This window comes from Protopterus annectens, chromosome 10.part0, assembly GCF_019279795.1.
Source record: "Protopterus annectens isolate FY-2018-M chromosome 10.part0, PAN1.0, whole genome shotgun sequence".
Taxonomy (NCBI): domain Eukaryota; kingdom Metazoa; phylum Chordata; order Ceratodontiformes; family Protopteridae; genus Protopterus; species Protopterus annectens.
This window is the reverse complement of record NC_056744.1, coordinates 19,363,511-19,388,771: the sequence shown is the minus strand read 5'-3', so window position 1 is coordinate 19,388,771 and position 25,261 is coordinate 19,363,511. Positions and strand designations below refer to the sequence as shown.

At 46.3% G+C, this 25,261-nt stretch overlaps 1 protein-coding gene across 7 annotated transcripts in view; it reads left to right on the top strand.

The window, feature by feature from the left end:
* The window catches only part of LLGL2 (LLGL scribble cell polarity complex component 2), a 2,451,001-nt gene that overhangs the window by 1,109,392 nt on the left and 1,316,348 nt on the right, over window positions 1–25,261 (top strand). For all 7 annotated transcript variants that reach the window (XM_044084955.1, XM_044084956.1, XM_044084957.1 and 4 more), the window contains exon 13: window positions 8,709–8,862. In XM_044084955.1, the coding sequence (XP_043940890.1) occupies window positions 8,709–8,862 (154 nt within the window). The remainder of the gene's footprint in view (window positions 1–8,708; window positions 8,863–25,261) is intronic.

Genomic DNA, 25,261 nt, shown 5'->3' with positions numbered 1-25,261 from the left:
CTTCTCTCTCCTATACAACCTATGTAGTGTATTTGTTTGTAGATGAAGGAAATGTTATTTTTGTGCATGCATATTTATTGGCATATTTTTTCAGCTTACCAATTTGGGGGCACCTGACATCTGGGGCAAGAAAAACTGAAGAAAATGGCATCTCTGCATCTTCTTTACCCCTGGCGCACTGACGTCAGGGAAGAGGCGACAGCAACCGACGCCGGGCCTAGACTTTGGAATTCTGGCCGACTGAGGGTGGCCTGCCAGCAGGATAACCCAAGAGTAATGATTGCGGTGGTGGTGCTGCGGTAGCGTTGTTGCCTCATAGCAAGATGTTGTCCCGTTCGATTCTCAGCTAGAGCGTCTTCTGTGTGGAGGTATACGTGAATGGGGCGTGCCTTCGTTGGAGGTTGTGCGTCAGGGCTGGTAACCCGGTATGTAAAAATCCACTACCAGCCATTAGCGGACCGGAGTTCCGCTGTGGTGACCCCTAACCGGGAAAAGCCGAAACACACAAACAAATGACTGCAACAGTGAATACACTCTAACATCTACATTTATGGTAAGTACACAACTGTACTTTCTGTGGTCTCTCAGTATTTGTGTGAATTACTATCTTATGCCTTTTCTTATTCCTCTGTCAAGGTTCATTTATCTGCCATTTGTGCATGTCTGCCCATAGGCCCTCTTTCAGTGTAGACTCTTATCGAAATGGTTTCAAAAAGAGTTTTGCCTAAGAGGCCTCTCAGTAAACCAATGATCCCTCCTTGGTATCTTAATTTTGTGTTAGAGAAGTTAATACTTGTTCCATTTGAACCAGTTAACCTGGCTGACGAGGTTATTAACATGGAAAACAGTTTTAGTGATTGCTTTGACCTTTGCAAGAAGAGTTTTTAGTTGCAAGCTTGTATGGTGAATCAACCCTATCTCATTTTCTAAAGGGACAGGATTTCTGTGAGAATTACTCCTCCTTTTATTCCTAAAGTGTTAACAGTGTTTTACTTTAACCATACGTATACCCCCACCTGTTTTACTTCCTTAATGTAAAAATGAGGACAAAAGGATACTTGCATACCTTGGATGTTCTCTGGCAACTCCGGTATTACAGAACTAAATCTTCCAGATGATCCAAGCATTTATTTCATGTGAAGATAAAAACTGACGACCTGTATTTAAAGCAGGCTATTTCCAAATATCCAAGGCTATTGGCTTTTATTATACTCACCAGAACAAAATTATTCCAGGCAGGACCAAGACCAGCTCTCTGCTAGGGCCTTGGCTTCATCTTTGGCTTTTTGGAAAGGGTTGGATTCTAGAAGTATTCTAGAAGAAGCAGCTTTGTTTTCTGTACATACCTTTACAAAGGAATCTAAACTTTGTTCCTTCTCTAGGTCTAGATCAAGCTTTGCTAAGATCATTCTCCAGGGCCTTCTGAACTCTTCTCCTTCCACTTCCCAAACGTTGTGAAATAGGGAAGTCTAACCTTAAAACTAATTGCAAAAGTGGTCAATATGATGAACATTGTACAGTTGTGTAAGTAGATTCACCATAAGAGTAAATGTTCAAATGATCACTGCTGCTGGAGTTGCTTCCTCCACCCCCTTTTTATTTGGTTTGTTGTTCATGCCAGGGTATGAGTACTTATTTTTTTTGTTGTTGTTTCTAGGATTGTCCTTCTGGGGCTCAGCTTCCCTGTTTCTTTTGGCATGCAAGCTCTGTATGGTGTGGTGCTCAAACCTTTCTTTTAAGTTAGCCCAGTTTGAGCTGACTGGTAGTTTGGGTATGTGGAATGTGCCCTGAAGCTTTGGAAGCTAGCTGTCAGTTATGTTCTTGGTTGCTGGGTGATATTATTGGGAGAAAGAACTTTTGCTATACTGTGTAGAGGGGAGAGTTTTACCAAGAGGAGCTTTTACACGTTTTTAAGTAGCCTTTCATGAGGCTGTACCAACATATGCTGTCGATGTTCACTTTTAAGACCGTCTGCTGATGATTTTTGTTTATTTTACAGCAATGAGTATGTAAACGACTTGTGTGATTGTATGCATTTATGTTCATGTGTCATGCTTGGAATAACTAGGGAAATTTTAATTATCATCATGTTACATTTATTGTAGAATGCTAGCTGTAATACTCAAGTATGCTGTGCAAATTTTGCTTGCTTACTGCGGCCCATATGACCAGAAATTAATTAGTGGCTTAGGAAGTTGGAAGAGGTTGACAGGAGTGGGCAAGAAATACACAAACTGTGGATGTGCTCACTTGACCAGCAGGATTTTATTGAGCTGGTAGTCCAAAGGAGTGGCATACATTACTGGTCCAAGAATAGAACTCTGGGGAGCGACCTTGATAAGGTCCACCCAAGCCTGTGTGGTAGCCTTGCAGAAGCATGTCACGGAGTGGGCACACCTCTGTATCAGGGGGATATGTGGTCCCTCTATGATCACTCATACAGTGATCTGATGATGTTGTTTTCTTTCTTTCTCAACCCATGGGTTTGGATCCGATCCTTTGATCCGACTGTGCCGCCTACTCCAGACTTCGGATCCATCTCAAACTCTTCCCTCTGCCTATAATGCCTTAGTCCATCCCCATTATCTCAGATCTACTACTTCTGGGGCTCAAACCCCCTCCAAAAGCAGCAACTCTGTTGTGTTGGAGCACAGAAAACGCTTTCCACTGAAGTACCCCAGGTCTTCATCGGAGCCATCTTCCAAGAGCCGAAAAACTTCGTAGCCGACGCTGTTGGATCCAAATACCCGACCCTCAGATCTGAATTCCTCGGATCCACTTGTCATTTAAGTAAGTCCTATTATGCTGTCTTTGGATCCTAGGGCCTCGAATTCGAAGCCAGGCCCTCGCACAGAAGTCTTCCTCCAGAATATGTAATTAAGCTCATATTAGCTACTGTGCGTTCTCCATTGCTTCAAACACCTAAAAAAAATTCTAGGCCACAATCCACTCCTCCTTCCAGGTCTTCTAGTAGTTTATCAGAAGTGGATGTGGCTAGCATGATGTGAAAATTTCTCAGAGCTCTGATTCCAGATGGGGGTCTTAACATCTCCATTCCCTGTCGGATTTGTGAGTATTCTGCGATGTCCAAGACTATTTTATCTTCTCCAATTCATCCAGTTGTTTTGGAGTCCCAGGATCCCAAATTCCTGAGAGGTCTAGATTTGGATCAGAAGAAGATTTCTTCAACTCCGACATTATCCCTGATTGGTTCCCGTTTGATTCCATTGGATAAGAATGGGTCCTGTATCCGAACTGTCTGTGTCGGATCCGTGGGGCAAAGATCAACTCCAATGTCAGATCTGTCCCTGCTCCTCAGAGCCTCGGCCCTGGATAGTTCGGGACCGGTTCCATCCTTGAGGTATGGAACCAAGGGTGGTTGAAATCTGCTTTTGCTGGGAGCTTCAGCTTATTGAGGCTTCTCTGGGTTTGTCTTCCTTTGAGATTGTGGAAAGGGCTTTTTCTCTTTTCAGAGAACCACATTCTTATTTTTCAGATCCTACCCCATTTTCTCTCGTCTGCTTCGAGCACTGAGTTGATCAGAACTACTACACAGGGACAGCCAGTTCCAACAAGTGTCCAATCTGTTCCAGTAGAGGAATTTCCCCTCTCTTCTAATACCACTTGTGAACATCCCAAGGAGTAGGTGCATCAGAAGATAATGTGCAGCAGGAGGCACATAGAGACTCCCCAATGGAGGATACAGATTTTGATGAACAAGGGTCCCCCAGATCACCACCAGATGACATCTCCCCTGGAGACACATTAGAGATCCTCAGACAATAAGGTGGCTGGTATTCTGAAAATCCCTCACTGGAAGAATTGGTATTTTTGGAAACTTTTGATTCTGGCCTGTCTGTGTCTTGGGTTATGCCCCCACCTGATGAATGAGCTCACTGATTTAGTTTCCTGCAGAGCTTGAAAGGAGCCAGGTACCATCATACCTGTCCCAAAGAGACCCAACAAATTCTAAGCCCCTTCAAAAGACAGACCTCAATGGAACTTAGGAGTCCTGGTTGATGCTGTGGTGGTTGTGGTGGTGGTGGCAGCCACTAAGAAAGAACTAGTAGAACAGAGCTCTTCTGTCCATCCACCAAGCAGTTAGTCTAGGACATTGAACGGGTACAGAAAGTGAGTCTTTGCCCCTGTGACCTTTGCCTGAGGTCTCTTAATTACTTGGCACACTTGACTTGACTTCAGAGAGATTTGTCTAAAGAGCTGACAAATACTGAGTCCATGTCTGCAGTGGATTTCAGAAGAATGTCCTTGCAGCTGGCCACTGTTTTGTCCATATCAAATGCTTCAATGACATTGATTTCTCACATAGTTGAAGGTACCTCCATGAGCAGCTGGTTCAGGCATTGCTATAAGGAGATATAGCTGAATGCAGCTATGCAAATTTGCTGAGACTTTTAAGATGTCCTTCATCAATGCCCCATTCAATGATACCTCCTTTATTGGACTGTCAGTAAAAGAGAGGCTTACCCACAGCAAACAAGAAGGAAAGACTCTGCTGTGAGAATCAAGTTTTCTACCCCTCAATGGACCTTTTCCAGGAAGCAGGGAGGCAGTGAGAAAATATGGTTCTGAAAATCTCTGGGACCTTTCCAAGATCCGTGCAGGGACAATTCCTGTAGAGGCAGAGGAAGAAATTTTAATGGGAGACGTCACCCTAGAGATTGAGGAGGCCTGCAGAACTAGGGTTTCCAAGATTCCATTCTGGACAGACCCTTCCAGCACTCCTGAAGCGCTGCCTGACTGTTTTATCTCTGGAGGCAGTCAGGGGCCAATTATCCCTGCACCCAGAAGCCTGGGAAAACAAAAAATATACCTGGGTGCTAAAAATTGTATCCAGAGACTATTTCATTCCATTTCTCCAACTTCCTTTACACAAAGAAAAAATCTTCCCGAGATTTCACCCGTCAGAGGAAAGAAGCAGCAAAAGAAATTCAAAAGCTGCTAGAAGAAAGAGTCATCCAGAAGGCTCCACCAGACCAAATAGGATTTGGCTTTTACTTACATTTCTTTTTAGTGCCCAAGAAGACAGGGGACTTCAGACCAATTTTGGATCTAAGCAAACTGAATCAGTATGTGAAGAAGTCGAAGTTCCGAATGGTCAAGGTACAGTCCTTCCTGCTATTTCTTTACAAGGACAATTGAATCTGCTTTGTAGATCTTCAGAATGCATGCTCTCACATCAAAACAGTCAGGAGCTCCCGAAGACAATTATGCTTTCGTCTGGGAGCCAGTCACTACCAATCCAGAGTCCTGCCCTTTGGACTTACCACAGCCTGCAGGGTGTTTACCAAGTACATGGCAGTGTTGACTGCTCATCAGAGACTCAAAGGATTCCGAGTGTTTCTATACCTGGATGACTGGTGCCTCATTGCCCCTTCCAAGCATCTCTTACATTCTTGGGACTATTTGCACCAGATTTGCCAGTCACTGGGGATTACGACAGATTATGCCAAATTGAACCTGACCAGTCCAGAGCCTGGAGTTCACTGGCACACTTCTAGGTACAACATTGCAGGTCACATCACTACCACCTCATTGTATATCCACTGTCAGGGATCAGGTTCATCTGCATATTTCCCATCCATGTGTTCCAGCAAGATCAATCTTTTGACCGCTAGGGTCCATGGCAGCAGCAACTGTATTGCTCCCCTTGGCACGTTTCTTTGTATATACTTCAGTAGACTCTAGCTGCTCAGTGGTCCATTCTTTGTCAACCACTATCCTTTCCAGTCAAGCTTACTCCAATTTGCAGACCACACATTTTTCATTTGTGGATTCAGTCCAATGACATTCATCTAGGCCAATCCCTTGTTTTTACCACCTCTAGTGGTGACAGTGACCATGGATGTTTCCCAACGGGGGGCATTTCCTGGGAAGGACTGCCCAAGGCATGTGGTCCTCCCAGAGACCAATCTGTATGTCAGTGTGCTACAGATGAGAGCAGTCCTACTCATGTTGCAGGCATTTCATGATGCTCTTCCTCTAGGGACTATTGCAGTCCAAACCAGCAACATGTCTGTGGTCTGGTACATCAACAAACGAGGAGGAACCTGATCTTATTCCCTCTGCAGAGAGGCCATGAAAGTGTGGGAATGGGCAGTCTCATCAGATGCTTTCTAGTGGCAGTGCATATTCCAGGGGACAGCAGCATGTTAGTGGACAGACTAAGCAGATGCATCCTGGTGCCTCATGATTGGTCTGTTCAGTCAGTCTGTTGGTTGCAGTGTACCAGAAAGGATTTTCTGTCATTGTTGCCAACTTTGCTACAACCTGTTTGTGTCTTCCCGGAACAACAAATGCAGGAGTTACTTTGCTGTTACTCACCCTCAGTGGGAGTCACCGAAAGATGCTCTAGTCCACTTTTGGCCCTCCAGTCTTCTTTATGCTTATCCTCCTTTTCCTTTGATTCCCAAATTTCTGCAGAAAGCAAGTTTGCTGAAGAGATCAGTCATCCTTATTGCCGCCTCCTGGCCTGAACAGGTATGGTTCCCCTTCCTATTGTCTTACCTTCATTATCCTCCATGGATGCTAGAGCCATCTCCTGATCTGTTTCACCCATCAGGGATCCAACATCCCAGTATCTAGGCCGTCAAACTAACTGCATGGTTTCTCCACTTCCTGTAATGGTTAGACAGTCCAGACTTTCTTCTGCTGTATGTACCATTATTTTGGCTTCACAAAAGAAAAGTTTAGAAGAGCAAGTGGAAAAGATTCTCCCTTTGTGCTCTGAATAATGAGCTTGTCTCATTCTCTGTTCCAGTTTCTACAGTGTTTGAATTTTTAGCAGTCCTGTTTAAAGGAGGAGCTAATTTCTCTGATTAAACTACAATTAGTAGCTGTTTCTAATTTTCACACAGGAGACAGAAGTCACTCCTTAGCTTTAAAGGGTATTTTTCTTCTCAGACTACCAATAAAGGATCCTTCACCTTCCTGGGATCTCACAGTAGTGCTACAAGGTCTACCTTGGAAATCTTTTGAACCTCCAGCTAAAACTGATTTCAAATTCCTTTCATGGAAAAACAGTCTTCTTAGTAGCCATAACTTCTGCAAAGAGGATTTCTGAACTCCAGTCTCTTTCCTCAGAAACCCTTACATAATTTTCCATAAAGACAGGGTTACCTTACGAACAAACCCTTTCTTTTTACTCAAAGTGGCTTCTGAAAACAACATTAATCCATTAATTTACCAGTTTTCTTTCAAAATTTTTAGAATAAAGGAGAATACATGCTTCATCTCCTTGATATACGTAGACAACTGCGTTTTTATCTTCACAGGACAAAAATCAGAAAATCAAATCAGTTTTTTGTCTTTCTTACCAAATAGACTGGTATGCCCAGTTTCTAAGGTCACTTTAGCCAAATGGATTACAGATTATATTTCTTGGATCTGTTCTCAACAACACATGACCGTACCCAAACCTCCCAAGGCTCATTCAACCACATCCATGGCTTCTTCTGCCTCTTGGTCAAGAACATTTATTAAGGATGTTTGCGCTGCAGCCATATGGTCCAATGCTCATACCTTTGTTTCTCATTACAAATTGGTTATTTCTAGAAACAGAGCTGTCTTTGTTTCGGTGGTACTCTGGAGTATCCTTCCATGAGGACCACCCAGAATCAACATAGCTGGGGACTGTGTCCCATGGGTTGAGGAAGAATGAGAAGGACATCATCAGGTTTAAGTTACCTACTCACCATAACTAGGCATCTATGTTGTCCATTTTCATTCTTCATCAACGTCCCTCCCATCCATCCCCATCCTTCAGTTTCTGGAGAGACCTCTTCAACTGTTTATTAGAACCAACTGTTCTGAGTTTTGAGTTCTTCCTTTCTCTGTCAGCCTCTCTTATTTCTGCCTAGCTATATGGGAGTAATGGCAGCAAACTCGAGCTGAGGTAATGGGGATGGACAAAAGCATTGTGGGTAGAGGGAGGAGCTCAAGAGTTGGATCCAAGTCTGGAGTATGTGGCCGAATCAGATCCAAGGATTGGATCCGAACCCATGGGTTGAGGACAAATGAAAATGGACAACACCAATGCCTAGTTATGGTGAGTATGTAAGTTTTAATTATCACCACGTGGTAGTGCTTGACCATATGACTGAAATGTGTTGTTGCCTGCCTGGATGACAGCTCTGCAGTCTGCCATTTCCTCACAGCATTAGAGCTGTTCTGAACCAGTTTGTTTCCTGTGAGGCATGAATGAGTCTATAGATTATGAAGAGCTAATGAGGGTAAGGCAACAGTTCCCAAAAATGGCTATTTCTGAATCTGAACTAAGTTTGAGATTGCATTATCTTAGAGAATTCCCCTTATTCTAGGGTGTAGTTTGAGATTGCATTATCTTAGAAAATTCCCCTTATTATAGGGTGTAGTTATCTCAGGATATGTAAGTAACAGCAACATAGTAGGAAGTGCTCCATGTTTGGGTTGTAATGTCTGTATATGTTTAGTGTGAAATTTGTTGTCTTGTCAGTGGAAACCACTGTGTTGTGATCACAATTTAGTTTCTAACATTTCTGTCATGCAACCATATATGAATTATATGTTTATATCATGCACACATGCATTTCTGTGTATGCATATATAAAACTTCACTGGAAGGATGTTCTTGATAATTAGGTGCATTCTTTTGGTACTTAGGCAGTGCTCAAGTAATCTCAAGTGTAACTGGAACTTTGCATTTCTTGTAGACATGAAGATGGTACAGTTCGTTTTTGGGATGCATCTGGTGTCTGTCTTCGTTCTCTTTATAAAGTGAGCACATCTGGTGTCTTCCACACAGATGCAGATCACAATGACAACATGAATCAAGTGGGAGAAGAAGAGTGGCCACCTCTGCGCAAGGTGAACTATTAATATAAGAAATCACTTAGAGATGGAGTGATGTGGTTTTGTCAGCCATTTCCTTTGGTACTTATTGAGAAACTTGTGTATGTTGAGCTGTGTTAGTGAAGCTGAGCTGAAAATATTTTCAGATGCTCTACATTGCCATGGGGTAGGTACTAAGCAGATAGTCTGCAGACTGCTATAAGCCTAGTCAGGAATCCTGTATTTATTGATAAGTTCCCTCCAGTCTCAAGGAGGGGAAGACAAGTTCGACTGGGCTAGAATTTGAAGCTGCTTATCCAGTTTTCGAGGTTTGCCTCGAAGATGGCACGAGTGCTACACTGACATGTAATGGTAGTTTGTTCCAGAGGTAAAGGCATACGCTGAGGTACGATACTGTCATGCCAGCATGTATTTATCTGTTGACAAAGGTTTAGTTACTTTAACCAGGTGTTTCAGGAACCATTTGCTGTGTGGAGCAACACAGGGTTAAGTATTACTCTAAAAGGTTTAAAGCTTGCAGTGCAACTCTCCCATCCACCCAGTCAGTATTTCCTCTTAACTCCTATCATTGATCATATGCTGTCTCAGAGTATTATGGACCCCATTCCTCCTGACCAGACAAGGAAAGGATGATTTTATTTAAGAATCTTTCCAGTGCCAGAGACCTGTAGTAGACCTTTCTTTTCAAAACCTTCATGTCCAGTCCCAAAATTCAAAATGCTGTCTCTACAGACAATACACCTCTGTTATATAGTAACTTTGGATCAAGCGGGTATTTATCACCTTTTAGTTGACAAATAATTCAGAAACCTTTTGTATTTTTGTGCTTTTGATTTATATTTTCAGTTTTCTGCCTTGACGTTTGACTTTTTTACATTTCTGAATGAGTTTATCAAATGTCTTGCCCTTGTAATAGCCCAATGCATGAATACGGGGCATTCAAGCTTTACCATATTTGGATGACTGCCTAGTTTTTGCAGTTTCTTGTACAGACTGTCGGTAATCTCTAGCATAATTAATAAACTTTTTTTTTTCTCAGTTTGGGATTATAGGTGCACAATGAGAAATCTCCCATTCAAAGAATAGTGTTTCTGGCATGTGTGCTGGATTCAACTCTGTTAATAGGTTTTCTTCTTCAGAACAAAGTGGAATGTTACAAGAAGCAGTTTGTATACATTTCTTTCAGAACTTTTAGTTATGTACTTACCATAACATCGGATGTATGGGATCCATCTCGCCTACATTCATAACTGATGGGTTCGGAGCCGATCCATCGGCTCCGACTCGGCCAACTAGTACACTAGAACAAAGTCTCTTATTGGCTGGGCTACCCTCTATCCCAGGATGCACCACACCTGCTTCCCCAGATCGTGTTTGTTCGCTTTCATACTTACATGCAAACACAGAAAAAATAGTAGTTACTACAACCAACTAAAGTTCTTCAAGAGAAGATCTCCAAATGGAACTACATTTCCTCTAAATCCGAATGGAAGGGGGAAAGGGGTGGAGTGATGAATGTGAGATGGATCCCATACATCCGGGTTATGGTAAGTACATAACTAAAAGATGTAATGGGATCCTATCTCGCCTACATTCATAACTGATGGGACAGCGTCCCTAGCACCTAAATCCCGGGTGGCTCATTGGAAAACACTCCTGAGAACTGTGGAACCAAAGGAAGCCCTGCCTCGAGAAACCACATCTAGCTTGTAATGAGAAATGAAAGTGTGCGGAGAAGTCCAGGTAGCCGCAGCACAAATATCATCTATTGATAATTTGGAGTGAAAAGCTACAGAAGTAGCCATTGCCCTGGTAGAATGAGCCCTGACTGGAAAGGGAAGCTCTTTGTTAGCCTGTGAATAAATGAAAGAGATGCAATCTTTAATCCATTTAGCTATGGAGGTTTTAGCTACTGGTTGACCCAATCTGTTTATTGCAAAGGAAACAAACAGTTGATTTGATTTCCGCGTCTGAGCAGTTCTATTCAAATAAAAACGCAGTTGTCTATGGACATCCAACTGATGAAGGATATATTCTGCATTATTGGAGAACTCGGGGAAAAAATACAGGGAGCTCTAGAGACTGTTGAATGCAGAAAGAAGAAGCTACCTTTGGTAAAAAGGAGGGATTTAATTTCAGGGACACTCTATGTTTGTGAAATATCAAATAAGGAGGATCAGAACAAAGAGCTTGAAGCTCTGAAACCCGCCTGGCCGAAGTTATGGCCACTAAAAGGGCGGTTTTTCAGGACAGGAATTTCAAATCGCAGGTAGCTGCTGGTTCAAAGGGGCGGGTAGTTAAGGCAGCCAGAACCAAATTTAGGTCCCAAGGGGGGACAGGATGAGATATCGGGGGCCTAAGGAGCCATGCTCCTTTAAGGAAAGACTTGCAAAGTTTGTGTGACATTAATGAAGGTTCAAAAGAAGCATGAAAATTAGAGATAGCCGCTAGCTGAACCTTAATCGTGGAAACTGAGGAGCCCAACTGAAAAAGAGAGGCCAGGAAATTCAAGACCTCCGATACTGGGGCGGTAAGAGGGTCTATACCTCGTTGCTGTGCCCAAAAGGCAAACCTTTTCCATTTGCTGGAATACAGTTTGACAGTGGAAGGTTTGTGAGAGGAAGATAATATGTGGATCACCTCTGGAGAGAGGGAATTGTCTCTGACTAAGGATGGAAGCGGAGTAACCATGCCGCCAACCTCAAGGACCTGAGAGATGGGTGAGACTGTCCTGACTGATGAGTCAACAGGTCTGGCACCGGGTCCAGAAACCATGGACCTTCTACCGCATACCTCCGAAGGAAGGGGAACCAAACCTGACGAGGCCAGTGCGGGGCAATCAAAATCATGTCGCTCTCCAGGTAAATTGCCTTCTGTATCACCCTCGGCAGGATGGGAACCGGAGGGAAGGCATAAAGGAGACCGGGGGGCCAAATGTGGGTTAGAGCGTCCCTGGGAATCTGTCCCTGAGAGGGGGTCAGAGTGAAGAACTCTCTGCACTTCGCATTGTGGGGGCTGGCAAACAAGTCGCAGCAAGGGAGACCCCAGTTGGCGAAGATTTCCGCAGCCACTCTTTGGTTGAGGGACCACTCGTGGGGTAACAGGATGGTCCTGCTTAGTCTGTCCGCAATCACATTGGATTTCCCCGGTATGTGCGTTGCCATTAGGAAGTGGTTGGTAGCTACCGCCCAGTGCCAAAGTCTCATGGCTTCTCTGCACAGTGGATACGACCTGGTCCCACCTTGCTTGTTTATATACCAAACCACCGACATGTTGGATAGGATAGCAATCGGACCTTGCGGGAGAGCGTGATGGAGAGCTTGTAGTACCAGAAGTACCGCTCTCATTTCCAGGATATTGATGTGCAAATGCGCTTCCTGGGGTTGCCATATGCCTTGGACAGACCTGTCCAGGTAATGACCCCCCCACCCTACCTGGGAGGCGTCCGTGGTCACAGTGGCAACGGGGGACTAAGGAATAAAGGGTCACCCCTGGTCGAGATTGGATCGGAGGAGCCACCAATGCAGATCTCAACGGCAACTCTCCGTAATCATAACTAAGTGGTTCAAGGGGAGTTCCTGATAGGACCATTGAACCGACAGAAGCCATTGCAGCACCCGCATGTGCAGTCTGGCTAAGGGGACTAGGAGTATAGTTGATGCCATCGAGCCCAACACCTGTAGAATCAGATGGGCCGGAGCTCTTGATAGAGGGAGGCAGGATCGAACTTGGTTCTGCAAAACTTGAATTCTTGCTGCCGGTAAGAAGACGCGCATCCTTTTTGTATCTAACTCTGCTCCTATAAATGTAATACGCTGAGATGGCTGTAGTACAGATTTTTGCCAGTTGAAAGTAATTCCTAGGAAACGACCCAAGGTGACTGTGGCCATGAGCGCCTGAAATAGTAGATGCTTGGAGGTGGCAGTAAGGAGCCAGTCGTCTAGATATGGAAACACTTGGAATCCTAGACTTCTCAGGTGAGCAGTCACCACTGCCAGACACTTGGTGAACACCCTGGGGGCTGTGGTGAGACCAAAGGGCAGTGCTCGGAACTGGAAATGACGGTCTCCCAGGCAGAAGCGTAAATGTCTCCTGGACTCTTGACTTATCAGAATGTGATAGTAAGCGTCCTTGAGATCTATGGAGCACATCCAGACATCCTTCTCCAATAGTGGGAGAATGGACTGAAGAGTGACCATTCGGAATTTGGACTTTTTCACAAAGCGATTCAATGACCTGAGGTCCAAAATGGGCCTGAAGTCCCCTGTCTTTTTTGGCACCAAAAATAATCTTGAGTAAGTTCCTGATCCGATCTGATCGGTGGGGACAGGCTGGATGACTCCTTTTTCTAGCAGCTTTGAAACCTCTATTGCTGCCTGATCCCGCTGACTGGGTGGCATGTCTGGGATCTCCCCGAAGGGAAGGGGGGGCTTGATGAAGGGAATGAGAGAGCCTCCGGTAATAATCCGGAGCACCCACTGATCTCTGGTAATAGCTTCCCAAGCTTGTGGGTGTTCCGCAAAATGACCCCTGACTGGCTCCGGAGCTGCACAGTCGGGCACCAACTCAGGGGTGTTGAGTGTAGGAGGAACCACGAAGGGAATCGCGGTCTCCAGAGTTACGGGGGCCTCTGCCGCCTCTGGGGCGACGTCTTCCTGAATTCCCCCCCCCCCCCGCCTCTAGAGGGGGGATCACTGGGTGGAGTAGGGAAAGACATCCGAGTTTTCCTGAACCACATTTTCCCTCCTCTCTGGGCCTTGGGGTAAGGCCTAGAGGGAGCGGAAAAACGGACCCCAACGGCAGTCAAGGTCTTGCCCTCCTGCTCGCACCGAGTCAGTGTGTCCTTCACCTTGGGTCCAAACAAAGAGGACCCATCAAAGGGGGCGTCGGCGAAGGAAGACTTGAAGGCCTCCGCAAAGGAACACAAGCGTAACCAGGCGTGTCTCCTGAGGGCGACGCCTGTTCCCGCTGCTCTACTCGCCCCCTTGGCCGCATACGAGATGAGCCTCATGGATGAGTTCACGATGGAAAATAAGGTAGTCATCTGGGCGCCAACAGTGTGGGCTAACGCCTCAGGAAGATTACCTGTGAGGGACTCACTTAGCTCTTTAAGGAGGTCCCTTTGGAGCCTAGTAAAATGACATAAGTAATTCAGCGACCGTAAGGCAAAGGCCGCTGAAGAAAGGGTATGCTTCCCGTACCTATCCATGCTCCTGGAATCCTTATTAGGAGGGTGGATAGACGTTGAAGCCTCTGCCACGTCCTGCTGTGTGGCCAATGCCACCACCATTGCATCTACAGGAACTCCTTTTGTTAATAATTCCTTTTGAGGGGGGGCTGAAAGAAATTTATTTGGTCTTGCAGGCACCGGTTCCACAGAATCAGGGTGTTCCCAAGCCCTTCGAGAAACCAAATCAAGCAATTCATCGAAGGGCGGAGACACCCAGGAGGCGGAGGGCTGGGCCCCGAAGGCCTTGAGGAAGACTGACTCCTCAGCGGAAGGGGTTTTGGCCTGCCAATCTCCTCTCTGTCTCAGAATCTCAAGGATATCCGAGAAAGAGACATCATCCGAAGATGATTTTGGGGACCCCTCCGCGTCATCGAGGTCAGTGTCCGATGTGACAGACTCATCTTGGGAGTCTACGTGCTTCCTCTTGCACAATTTCTTCCGTGGAGGCTCATCCGAAGCTGTTTCGGACTGACCCCCCGGAAGAAGGGAAGGTGTCCTCAGGCCCTGGGGCCCCACTGTCATGGGACTGCAGTACGCCAGAAGCACCAGTCTCCAGGTCTAGGGACGGTGAGATGGAAGTCTGCTGAGCCGGCAAGGACATGGCCAGCGCGCTCCTCATGGCCTCAAAGGCAGGACCTCCAGACTCCATGGAGATCACTGGCCGAGAGGCCACGACGGCACTAGGAATTCCGGCAGCCGATGCTCCGAGGGGAAGACTAGATACCGAGGCACCCAGTCCCAAGATGTTCCCCTCGGCCCCGGCTGAGGAAGTCCCAGTACCAAACCCTGAACCCGAGGACAGGGTAGGAACAATAGTTGATGCCGATAGACCTCGAGGGGGTCTCGGTTCCGACCGTACGGCTCCGCCTTGCTCCACCATCACCGAACAACGGCTCCGAGGAGGTTGGAGGAGGAATCGAAAGTTTCGGGGGGGGGATCGGCTCCGAAGCCAACTGGGCCGGAGCCGAGACCATTTGTGCAAAAACTGGAGACTGGAAAAGCCTCTGAATAACCCTATCCAAATCCGAATCCGACAATTTGGAGGATTTAGAGGAAGTAGAAAGGGGTCGAGACGACTTTACTCTCGGCTCAGACAATGTAGGGGACCGGTTCCGAAAGGGCTCCAACACTATCGGCGCCCGATCCGGCACAGTACGAATAAGGATAGGCGCCGAAGGAGCTTTCGGAGCCGAGGGGGAAGAGTCTGAGCTGCACACCTCCACCGGCTCCGAAACCATTGGAACCGATGGAGGTGATTCGCCTGTCGATGCTCCAACCTACGGCTCCGAAACTAATGGAACCGAGGAAAGAGGCATCGAGGCAGGCCCTTCGACCCTCGGCTCCGAAGTCAGTGGAGCCGAGGAAGAAGAGGTCGATTTATGCTTCTTAGCAGTCGGTTCCGACGGACTGGTCGGAGCCGACGACCTTTTCTTTTTAGAAGCAGTAGAAGATGAATCCAAAGCTTCCTCAAAAGAGGGCTTAATAAGACCCTTCAAGATCAATTTATTTTTTCGTTCTTGAAGAACCCTAGCAGAAAAAGCATGACACACACTACATGTCTCCTGCAAATGCTTTGGCCCTAAACAATATACACAAATAGCATGACTGGTCTGTAATAGACATTTTATAATTGCACCTAGTGCACTTTTTGAACCCTGATTTTTGTTCTTTAGACATGCTTATACAATAACACTATGCAATACCCTAATTTCACGCAAAGAACAGAAGTGACTAAAAAACAAACTGTTAGAGCGCGAGAAAAAAAGGGCACAAGCTCTCTAGAGAGAAGATTTACCTCACAAGAGAAATAACAAACACAAAAAAGAACACAACAACGGGCAAAAGCCCTCTAACTTAAACGGGCTTTGCCCAGAAGAAAAAAGGGGTAAATAACAACACAGTCACTCCACTAAGAAGGGCAAAGGCCCTCTAACTTAAACGGGCCTCGCCTGACCAACCGATATATAAGATCGATCAATAACACTCAATCACTCACACAAAAAAAAAACCACGAAATAGCCGTTAAAACAGCTGTTGATATAAATTGTGAAGAAAACCCAAGGTCAAAAGACCAGAAAAAGTAATAAAAATACACTTAGCTCCAGCCAAGTCGAGACCACAACTAGCTTGTAAAGCGGCAAACGAGATCTGGGGAAGCAGGTGTGGTGCATCCTGGGATAGAGGGTAGCCCAGCCAATAAGAGACTTCGTTCTAGTGTACTAGTTGGCCGAGTCGGAGCCGATGGATCGGCTCCGAACCCATCAGTTATGAATGTAGGCGAGATAGGATCCCATTACATCCAGGCTTCTTGCAGGGAGTATCTTAGAACTCTGGGTTGCTTAGATTCTATTCTCATGATTCCTTTGGACAGTCCTCACATGAGGAAGATTCACTGGTATGTCATGTTTGTTTGGACTCTGAACCAGTGTCTTCCTGGTATTTCAAATTCTAGTACTGGGGTTTGTGAAAAAGAAGATATTCTGGTGGGAAATCAGTTGTCTCCCAACCCTGGTTTCTCCACTGTCACTTTAACCCCCACACAATTTATGATCACAGATGGATCAAACTCTGCTTGGGGAGCTGTAGCCAATGGAATTGAAGTACAGAGCCTCTGGAACAAGCAAGTCAAGTTAAAACACACAAGCATCAGAAATGATGGTTTTTAAAAATGCTTCCAAATCTGTGAACCATTTTTTCATCTCAACGCCATTTGCTAGTAATTCCCAGACCATACAACAGTGAGGTGGTATATAAATAGAGGTGAATCGAGTCCTACCCACTTCGCAAATTAGCTGAGGTAGCCTGGGATCTAGAGACTGTAGCAACTCAATTCAGTCTCTCTCCAGGTTATGTATATTGCATTAGAGCAAAACCTAATTGCAGATGAGCTGAACAGGACCAAGGCAGATTCTCAAGAATGGAAGTTGATCACGGAAGGGTCTTCCCAGACTTGACCCATATGAATTGATCCTCATCCTCAAATAGATTTTTTTCTCCAACCGCAGCAGGCTGTTAACCAAATCGCTTTCTCTTGCCATGGACACAATTGTTGTGTGTGTTTTCACCTTTTCCCCAATAACCAGAGTTCTTGTAAAGATGCAGAAAGACTCCCCAAAGATTGTTGCAGTGATTCCCTTTTGATGCAGGTGACAGTGGTTCTCCATTCTTTTGAAAATGACTGGATGAGGCTTACTGTCAAAAAACAGTTGTTTGATGCACTCCAACCTTCAGCAACTTAAACCGAGTACCTGGATGGTAGAATTGTAATAACTTTTAGGCATTTTTTCCCCACATCAACATGTAGCAAGTATTACAGGAGCCAAAGAAACCACCTACTAGAAAATCAAATATGGGCAAGTGGAACATATTTTCTAGTTAATGATAAACCAAGAACCAGTACCTTGTAAGGATCAGTCAGTCGCCTGTGATTCTTCACTATTTGTGCAAGGAATTGTCCTATTGCCTTTCTTAGTCTTTCTTCTTTTGTATATATCTGCTCATCTGCCATTATATCCACCCCTTTTCTTCCCTGCTTTATGTGAAGCAGTTTTTGAAAGGTGTTTTAAATATTTGTCCACCTAGAAAGCAGAGGCCTCCTCCTTGAGGTCTTAATTTTGGACTGGAAAAAAATGACCTTTTCCTTTTGAACCTGCTTATGAGACTTATTTTAAGTTCTTACCTTGGAAAACAACTACTTAGTGCTCTGTCTGAAAAAGACGAATATCCAGGTTACAAACTGTAATAGTGAGTCCACCCCCATGTCTTTCATAGACACGTTTAATTTGTGAACAAAGACTTCTTTTTTGCTTAAGCTTCTTTGAGTTTACACTAAGGCAGCTTTTTTGTCTCCCTGTTTTCTTTCCAGAACCCAAAACTAAGGGAGAAAGAATATACATGTTCTAGATGTCCACAGGTAGCTCGGGTACTACATTGGCAGAGCAAAAACCTTCAGGATCGCTGATCTGCTCTGTCTACTTTGAATGAAAGAAATAGGGACAAGCAGTGTCTAAATCAGTTTTTAACAGGTTGTCCCATTCTGCTGCTTTTTGTTCTCACCATAACAAGACACTTCAGGGCAAAGTAACAACTCGTTCTACCAAGACTCTGGCAACTTCCTTGTTATTTTTGAGAGAAATTGACACTACAGACATACTAGAAGCAGCAGCATGATCTTCTATACACACCTTTAATGAGCACCATAAACTGAAATGCTTTTCTATATTCACTGCAGATTTTGCTTGGACTGTTCTTCGGGGACTGCAGAGCACTGATCCAGCTACTTTTTCCCATGTCCTCCAAGCTCTGGTATACATCCCATACATCTTAGGCTACAACAGTAGTGATCTACTGAGGAACATAGTACAGTTATGTAAGTAAACTTACCATAAAAGTAAATGTTCAAATAGATCACAGTTTTTGTAGCCATGCCCATCATATATCATCCCATTTTTTTTTTCTGCTGTTTGTATGAGTGTGGTATCTGTTTTAGGATTTGATCCTGTTAGACAGGGCTCTGGCCTACCTTCTCAGGGAAAAGAAAGTTATTATTTGGTGCCCTAGCCATTGCTTTTATTGTGCTGTCTTATGCATGGCAGTCGATGAGACACATGGAAGTTGCCCAAAAGTTTTGGGAAGCTGGCCAGCATGCCCAATCCATGACAGGGAATCCCACATAGCTTTGGCTACTGCAGGAGTGATCTATTTGAACATCTGTTGTTAATGGCAAGTTTATATGTACAAATGTATTTTACTTTTGGTTTTAGTGTGCATTTTAAGTTAGTAGTAAGCTTTGAGCTTCTATTGGTTCTCTTAAAATCTTTTCTGGTTTATTTGTGTACGCTCAAGGTAAGTATACGATGTCTTATAAGCAGTAAGCATTTTGTTTTTCTTGTTATATAATTTAATTATATGGTGATGTAATGGGATCCTAGCTCGCCTACATTCATAACTGATGGGCTCGGCTCCGACTCGGCCAACTAGTACACTAGAACGAAGTCTCTTATTGGCTGGGCTACCTTCTATCCCAGGATGCACCACACCTGCTTCCCCAGATCTCGTTTGCCACTTTACAAGCTAGACGTGGTCTCGACTTGGCTGGAGCTAAGTGTATTTTCATTACCTTTTTTCTGGTCTTTGACCTTGGGTTTTCTTCAAAATTTAATACAACAGCTGTTTTAACGGCTATTTTGTGTTTTTTTTTTGTGTGAGTGATTGAGTGTTATTGTCGATACTTATATATCGTTGGTCGGGCGAGGCCCGTTTAAGTTAGAGGGCCTTTGCCCTTCTTAGTGGAGTGTCTGTGTTATTATTTCCCTTTTTTCTTCCGGGCAAAGCCCGTTTAAGTTAGAGGGCTTTTGCCCGTTGTTGTTGTGTTCTTTCCTGATTGTTATTTCTCTTGTGAGGTAAATCTCTCTCTAGAGAGCTCGTGCCCTTTTTTTCTCGCGCTCTAACAATTTGGTGTTCTTAGTCACTTCTGTTCTTTGCGCAAAATTTGGGTATTCAATAGTGTTATTGCATAGTTGTATAGGCATGTCTAAAGAACAAAAATCAGGGTTCAGAAAGTGCACTAGGTGCAATTATAAAATGTCTATTACAGACAGTCATTCTATATGTGTATATTGTTTAGGACCAAAACATTTGCAGGAGACATGTAGTGTGTGTCATGCTTTTTCTGCTAGGGTTCTTCAAGAACGAAAAAATAAATTGATCTTGAAGGGTCTTATTAAGCCCTCTTTTGAGGAAGCTTTGGATTCATCTTCTACTGCTTCTAAAAAGAAAAGGTCGTCGGCTCCGACAAGCCCGTCGGAACCGACTGCTAAGAAGCATAAGTCGACCTCTTCTTCCTCGGCTCCACTGACTTCGGAGCCGAGGGTCGAAGGTTCTGCCTCGATGCCTCTTTCCTCGGCTCCATTAGTTTCGGAACCGCAGGTTGGAGTATCGAGAGGCGAATCACCCCCATCGGTCCCGATGGTTTTGGAGCCGGTGGAGGTGTGCAGCTCAGACTCTTCCCCCCGGCTCCGAAAGCTCCTTCGGCGCCGATCCTTATTCGTGCTGTGCCGGATCCGGCGCAGATAGTGTTGGAGCCTTTTCGGAGCCGGTCCCCTACATTGTCTGAGCCGAGAGGAAAGTCGTCTCGACCCCTGTCTACTTCCTCTAAATCCTCAAAATTGTTGGATTCGGATTTGGATAGGGTTATTCAGAGGCTTTTCCAGTCTCCAGTTTTTGCACAAATGGTCTCGGCTCCGGCCCAGTTGGCTTCGGAGCCGATCCCCCCTCCGAAACACTCGATTCCTCCTCCAACCTCCTCGGAGCCGTTGGAGTCGGTGATGGTGGAGCAAGGCGGAGCCGTACGGTCGGAACCGAGACCCCCTCGAGGTCTATCGGCACCGACCATTGTTCCTACCCTGTCCTCGGGTTCAGGGTTTGGTACTGGGACTTCCTCAGCCGGGGCCGAGGGGAACATCTTGGGACTGGGTGCCTCGGTACCTAGTCTTCCCCTCGGAGCATCGGCTGCCGGAATTCCTAGTGCCGTCGTGGCCTCTCGGCCAGTGATCTCCATGGAGTCTGGAGGTCCTGCCTTTGAGGCCATGAGGAGCGCGCTGGCCATGTCCTTGCCGGCTCAGCAGGCTTCCACCTCACCGTCCCTAGACCTGGAGACTGGTGCTTCTGCCGTACTGCAGTCCCATGACAGCAGGGCCCCAGGGCCTGAGGATACCCCCGTCGGGGGTTCCCTTCTTCCGGGGGGTCCGTCCGAAACAGCTTCGGATGAGCCTCCACGGAAGAAATTGTGCAAGAGGAAGCACGTAGACTCCCAAGATGAGTCTGTCACATCGGACACTGACCTTGATGATGCGGAGAGGTCCCCAAAATCATCTTCGGATGATGTCTCTTTCTCGGATATCCTTGAGATTCTGAGACAGAGAGGAGATTGGCAGGCCAAAACCCCTTCCGCTGAGGAGTCAGTCTTCCTCAAGGCCTTCGGGGCCCAGCCCTCCGCCTCCTGGGTGTCTCCGCCCTTCGATGAATTGCTTGATTTGGTTTCTCGAAGGGCTTGGGAACACCCTGATTCTGTGGAACCGGTGCCTGCAAGACCAAATAAATTTCTTTCAGCCCCCCCTCAAAAGGAATTTTTAACAAAAGGAGTTCCTGTAGATGCAATGGTGGTGGCATCTGCCACACAGCAGGACATGGCAGAGGCTTCAACGTCTATCCACCCTCCTAATAAGGATTCCAGGAGCATGGATAGGTACGGGAAGTGTACCCTTTCTTCAGCGGCCTTTACCTTACAGTCGCTGAATTACTTATGTCATTTTACTAGGCTCCAAAGGGACCTCCTTAAAGAGCTAAGTGAGTCCCTCACAGGTAATCTACCTGAGGCGCTAGCCCACACTGTTGGCGCCCAGATGACTACCTTATTTTCCATTGTGAACTCGTCCATGAGGCTCATCTCGTATGCGGCCGAAGGGGCGAGTAGAGCAGCTGGAACAGGCGTCGCCCTCAGGAGACACGCCTGGTTACACTTGTGTTCATTTGCGGAGGCCTTCAAGTCTTCCTTCGCCCACGCCCCCTTTGATGGGTCATCCTTGTTTGGACCCAAGGTGAAGGACACACTGACTCGGTGCGAGCAGGAGGGCAAGACCTTGACTGCCGTTGGGGCCCGTTTTTCCGCTCCCTCTAGGCCTTACCCCAAGGCCCAGAGAGGAGGGAAAATGTGGTTCAGGAAAACTTAGAGGTCTTTCCCTACTCCACCCAGTGATCCCCCCTCTAGAGGCAGGGGGGGGGGATTCAGGAAGACGCCGCCCCAGAGGCGGCAGAGGCCCCCGTAACTCTGGAGACCGCGATTCCTTTAGTGGTTCTTCCTACACTCAACGTCCCTGAGTTGGTGCCCGACTGTGCAGCTCCGGAGCCAGTCGGGGGTCGTTTTGCGGAACACCCACAAGCTTGGGAAGCTATTACCAGCGATCAGTGGGTGCTCCGGATTATAACCGGAGGCTATCTCATTCCCTTCATCAAGCCCCCCCTTCCCTTAAGGGAAATCCCGGACGTGCCACCCAGTCAGCGGGATCAGGCAGCAATAGAGGTTTCAAAGCTGCTAGAAAAAGGAGTCATCCAGCCTGTCCCCACCGATCAGATCGGATCAGGAACTTACTCAAGATTATTTTTGGTGCCAAAAAAGACAGGGGACTTCAGGCCCATTTTGGACCTCAGTTCATTGAATCGCTTTGTGAAAAAGTCCAAATTCCGAATGGTCACCCTTCAGTCCATTCTCCCACTATTGGAGAAGGATGTCTGGATGTACTCCATAGATATCAAGGACGCTTACTATCACATTCTGATAGGTCAAGAGTCCAGGAGACATTTACGCTTCCACCTGGGAGACGGTCATTTCCAGTTCCGAGCACTGCCCTTTGGTCTCACCACAGCCCCCAGGGTGTTCACCAAGTGTCTGGCAGTGGTGACTGCTCACCTGAGAAGTCTAGGATTCCAAGTGTTTCCATATCTAGATGACTGGCTCCTTACTGCCACCTCCAAGCATCTACTATTTCAGGCGTTCATGGCCACAGTCACCTTGGGCCGTTTCCTGGGAATTACTTTCAACTGGCAAAAATCTGTACTACAGCCATCTCAGCGTATTACCTTTATAGGCGCAGAGTTAGATACAAAAAGGATGCGCGCCTTCTTACCGGCAGCAAGAATTCAAGTTTTGCAGAACCAAGTCCGATCCTGCCTCCCCCTATAAAGAGCTCCGGCCCATCTGATTCTACAGGTGTTGGGCTCGATGGCATCAACTATACTCCTAGTCCCCTTAGCCAGACTGCACATGCGGGTGCTGCAATGGCTTCTGTCGGTTCAATGGTCCTATCAGGAACTCCCCTTGAACCACTTAGTTATGATTACGGAGAGTTGCCGTCGAGATCTGCGTTGGTGGCTCCTCCGATCCAATCTCGACCAGGGGCGACCCTTTATTCCTCAGTCCCCCGTTGCCACTGTGACCACGGACGCCTCCCAGGTAGGGTGGGGGGGTCATTACCTGGACAGGTCTGTCCAAGGCACATGGCAACTCCAGGAAGCGCATTTGCACATCAATATCCTGGAGATGAGAGCGGTACTCTTGGTACTACAAGCTCTCCATCACGCTCCCCCGCAAGGTCCGATTGCTATCCTATCCGACAACATGTCGGTGGTTTGGTATATAAACAAGCAAGGTGGGACCAGGTCATACCCACTGTGCAGAGAAGCCATGAGACTTTGGCACTGGGCGGTAGCTACCAACCGCTTCCTAATGGCAACGCACATACCGGGGAAATCCAATGTGATTGCGGACAGACTAAGCAGGACCATCCTGTTACCCCACGAGTGGTCCCTCAACCAAAGAGTGGCTGCGAAAATCTTCGCCAACTGGGGTTTCCCTTGCTGCAACTTGTTTGCCAGCCCCCACAATGCGAAGTGCAGAGAGTTCTTCACTCTGATCCCCTCTCAGGGACAGATTCCCGGGACGCTCTAACCCACATTTGGCCCCCCGGTCTCCTTTATGCCTTCCCTCCGGTTCCCCTCCTGCCGAGGGTGATACAGAAGGCAGTTTACCTGGAGAGCGACATGATTTTGATTGCCCCGCACTGGCCTCGTCAGGTTTGGTTCCCCTTCCTTCGGAGGTATGCGGTAGAAGGTCCATGGTTTCTGGACCCGGTGCCAGACCTGTTGACTCATCAGTCAGGACAGTCTCACCCATCTCTCAGGTCCTTGAGGTTGGCGGCATGGTTACTCCGCTTCCATCCTTAGTCAGAGACAATTCCCTCTCTCCGGAGGTGATCCACATATTGTCTTCCTCTCACAAACCTTCCACTGTCAAACTGTATTCCAGCAAATGGAAAAGGTTCGCCTTCTGGGCTCAGCAACGAGGTATAGACCCTCTTACCGCCCCAGTATCGGAGATCTTGAATTTCCTGGCCTCTCTTTTTCAGTTGGGCTCTTCAGTTTCCACGATTAAGGTTCAACTAGCGGCTATCTCTAATTTTCATGCTTCTGTTGAACCTTCATTAATGTCTCACAAACTTTGCAAGTCTTTCCTTAAAGGAGCGTGGCTCCTTAGGCCCCCGATATCTCATCCTGTTCCCCCTTGGGACCTAAATTTGGTTCTAGCTGCCTTAACTGCCCGCCCCTTTGAACCAGCTGCTACCTGCGATTTGAAATTTCTGTCCTGGAAAACCGCCTTTTTAGTGGCCATAACTTCCGCCAGGCGGGTTTCAGAGCTTCAAGCTCTTTGTTCTGACCCTCCTTATTTGATATTTCACAGAGTGTCCCTGAAATTAAATCCCTCCTTTTTACCAAAGGTAGCTTCTTCTTTCTGCATTCAACGGGCTCTAGAGCTCCCTGTATTTTTTCCCCGAGTTTTCCAATAATGCAGAATATATCCTTCATCAGTTGGATGTCCATAGACAACTGCGTTTTTATTTGAATAGAACTGCTCAGACGCGGAAATCAAATCAACTGTTTGTTTCCTTTGCAAAAAACAGATTGGGTCAACCAGTAGCTAAAACCTCCATAGCTAAATGGATTAAAGATTGCATCTCTTTCATTTATTCACAGGCTAACAACGAGCTTCCCTTTCCAGTCAGGGCTCATTCTACCAGGGCAATGGCTACTTCTGTAGCTTTTCACTCCAAATTATCAATAGATGATATTTGTGCTGCGGCTACCTGGACTTCTCAGCACACTTTCATTTCTCATTACAAGCTAGATGTGGTTTCTCGAGGCAGGGCTTCCTTTGGTTCCACAGTTCTCAGGAGTGTTTTCCAATGAGCCACCCGGGATTTAGGTGCTAGGGACGCTGTCCCATCAGTTATGAATGTAGGTGAGATAGGATCCCATTACATCTTTTAGTTATGTACTTACCATAACTTCGGATGTATGGGATCCATCTCGCCTACATTCATACGTACCCACCCTCCTTCCCCCTTCCGTTCGGATTTAGAGGAAATGTAGTTCCATTTGGAGATCTTCTCTTGAAGAACTTTAGTTGGTTGTAGTAACTACTATTTTTTTTTTTTCCTGTGTTGCATGTAAGTATGAAAGCGAACAAACAAGATCTGGGGAAGCAGGTGTGGTGCATCCTGGGATAGAGGGTAGCCCAGCCAATAAAAGACTTCGTTCTAGTGTACTAGTTGGCCGAGTCGGAGCCGATGG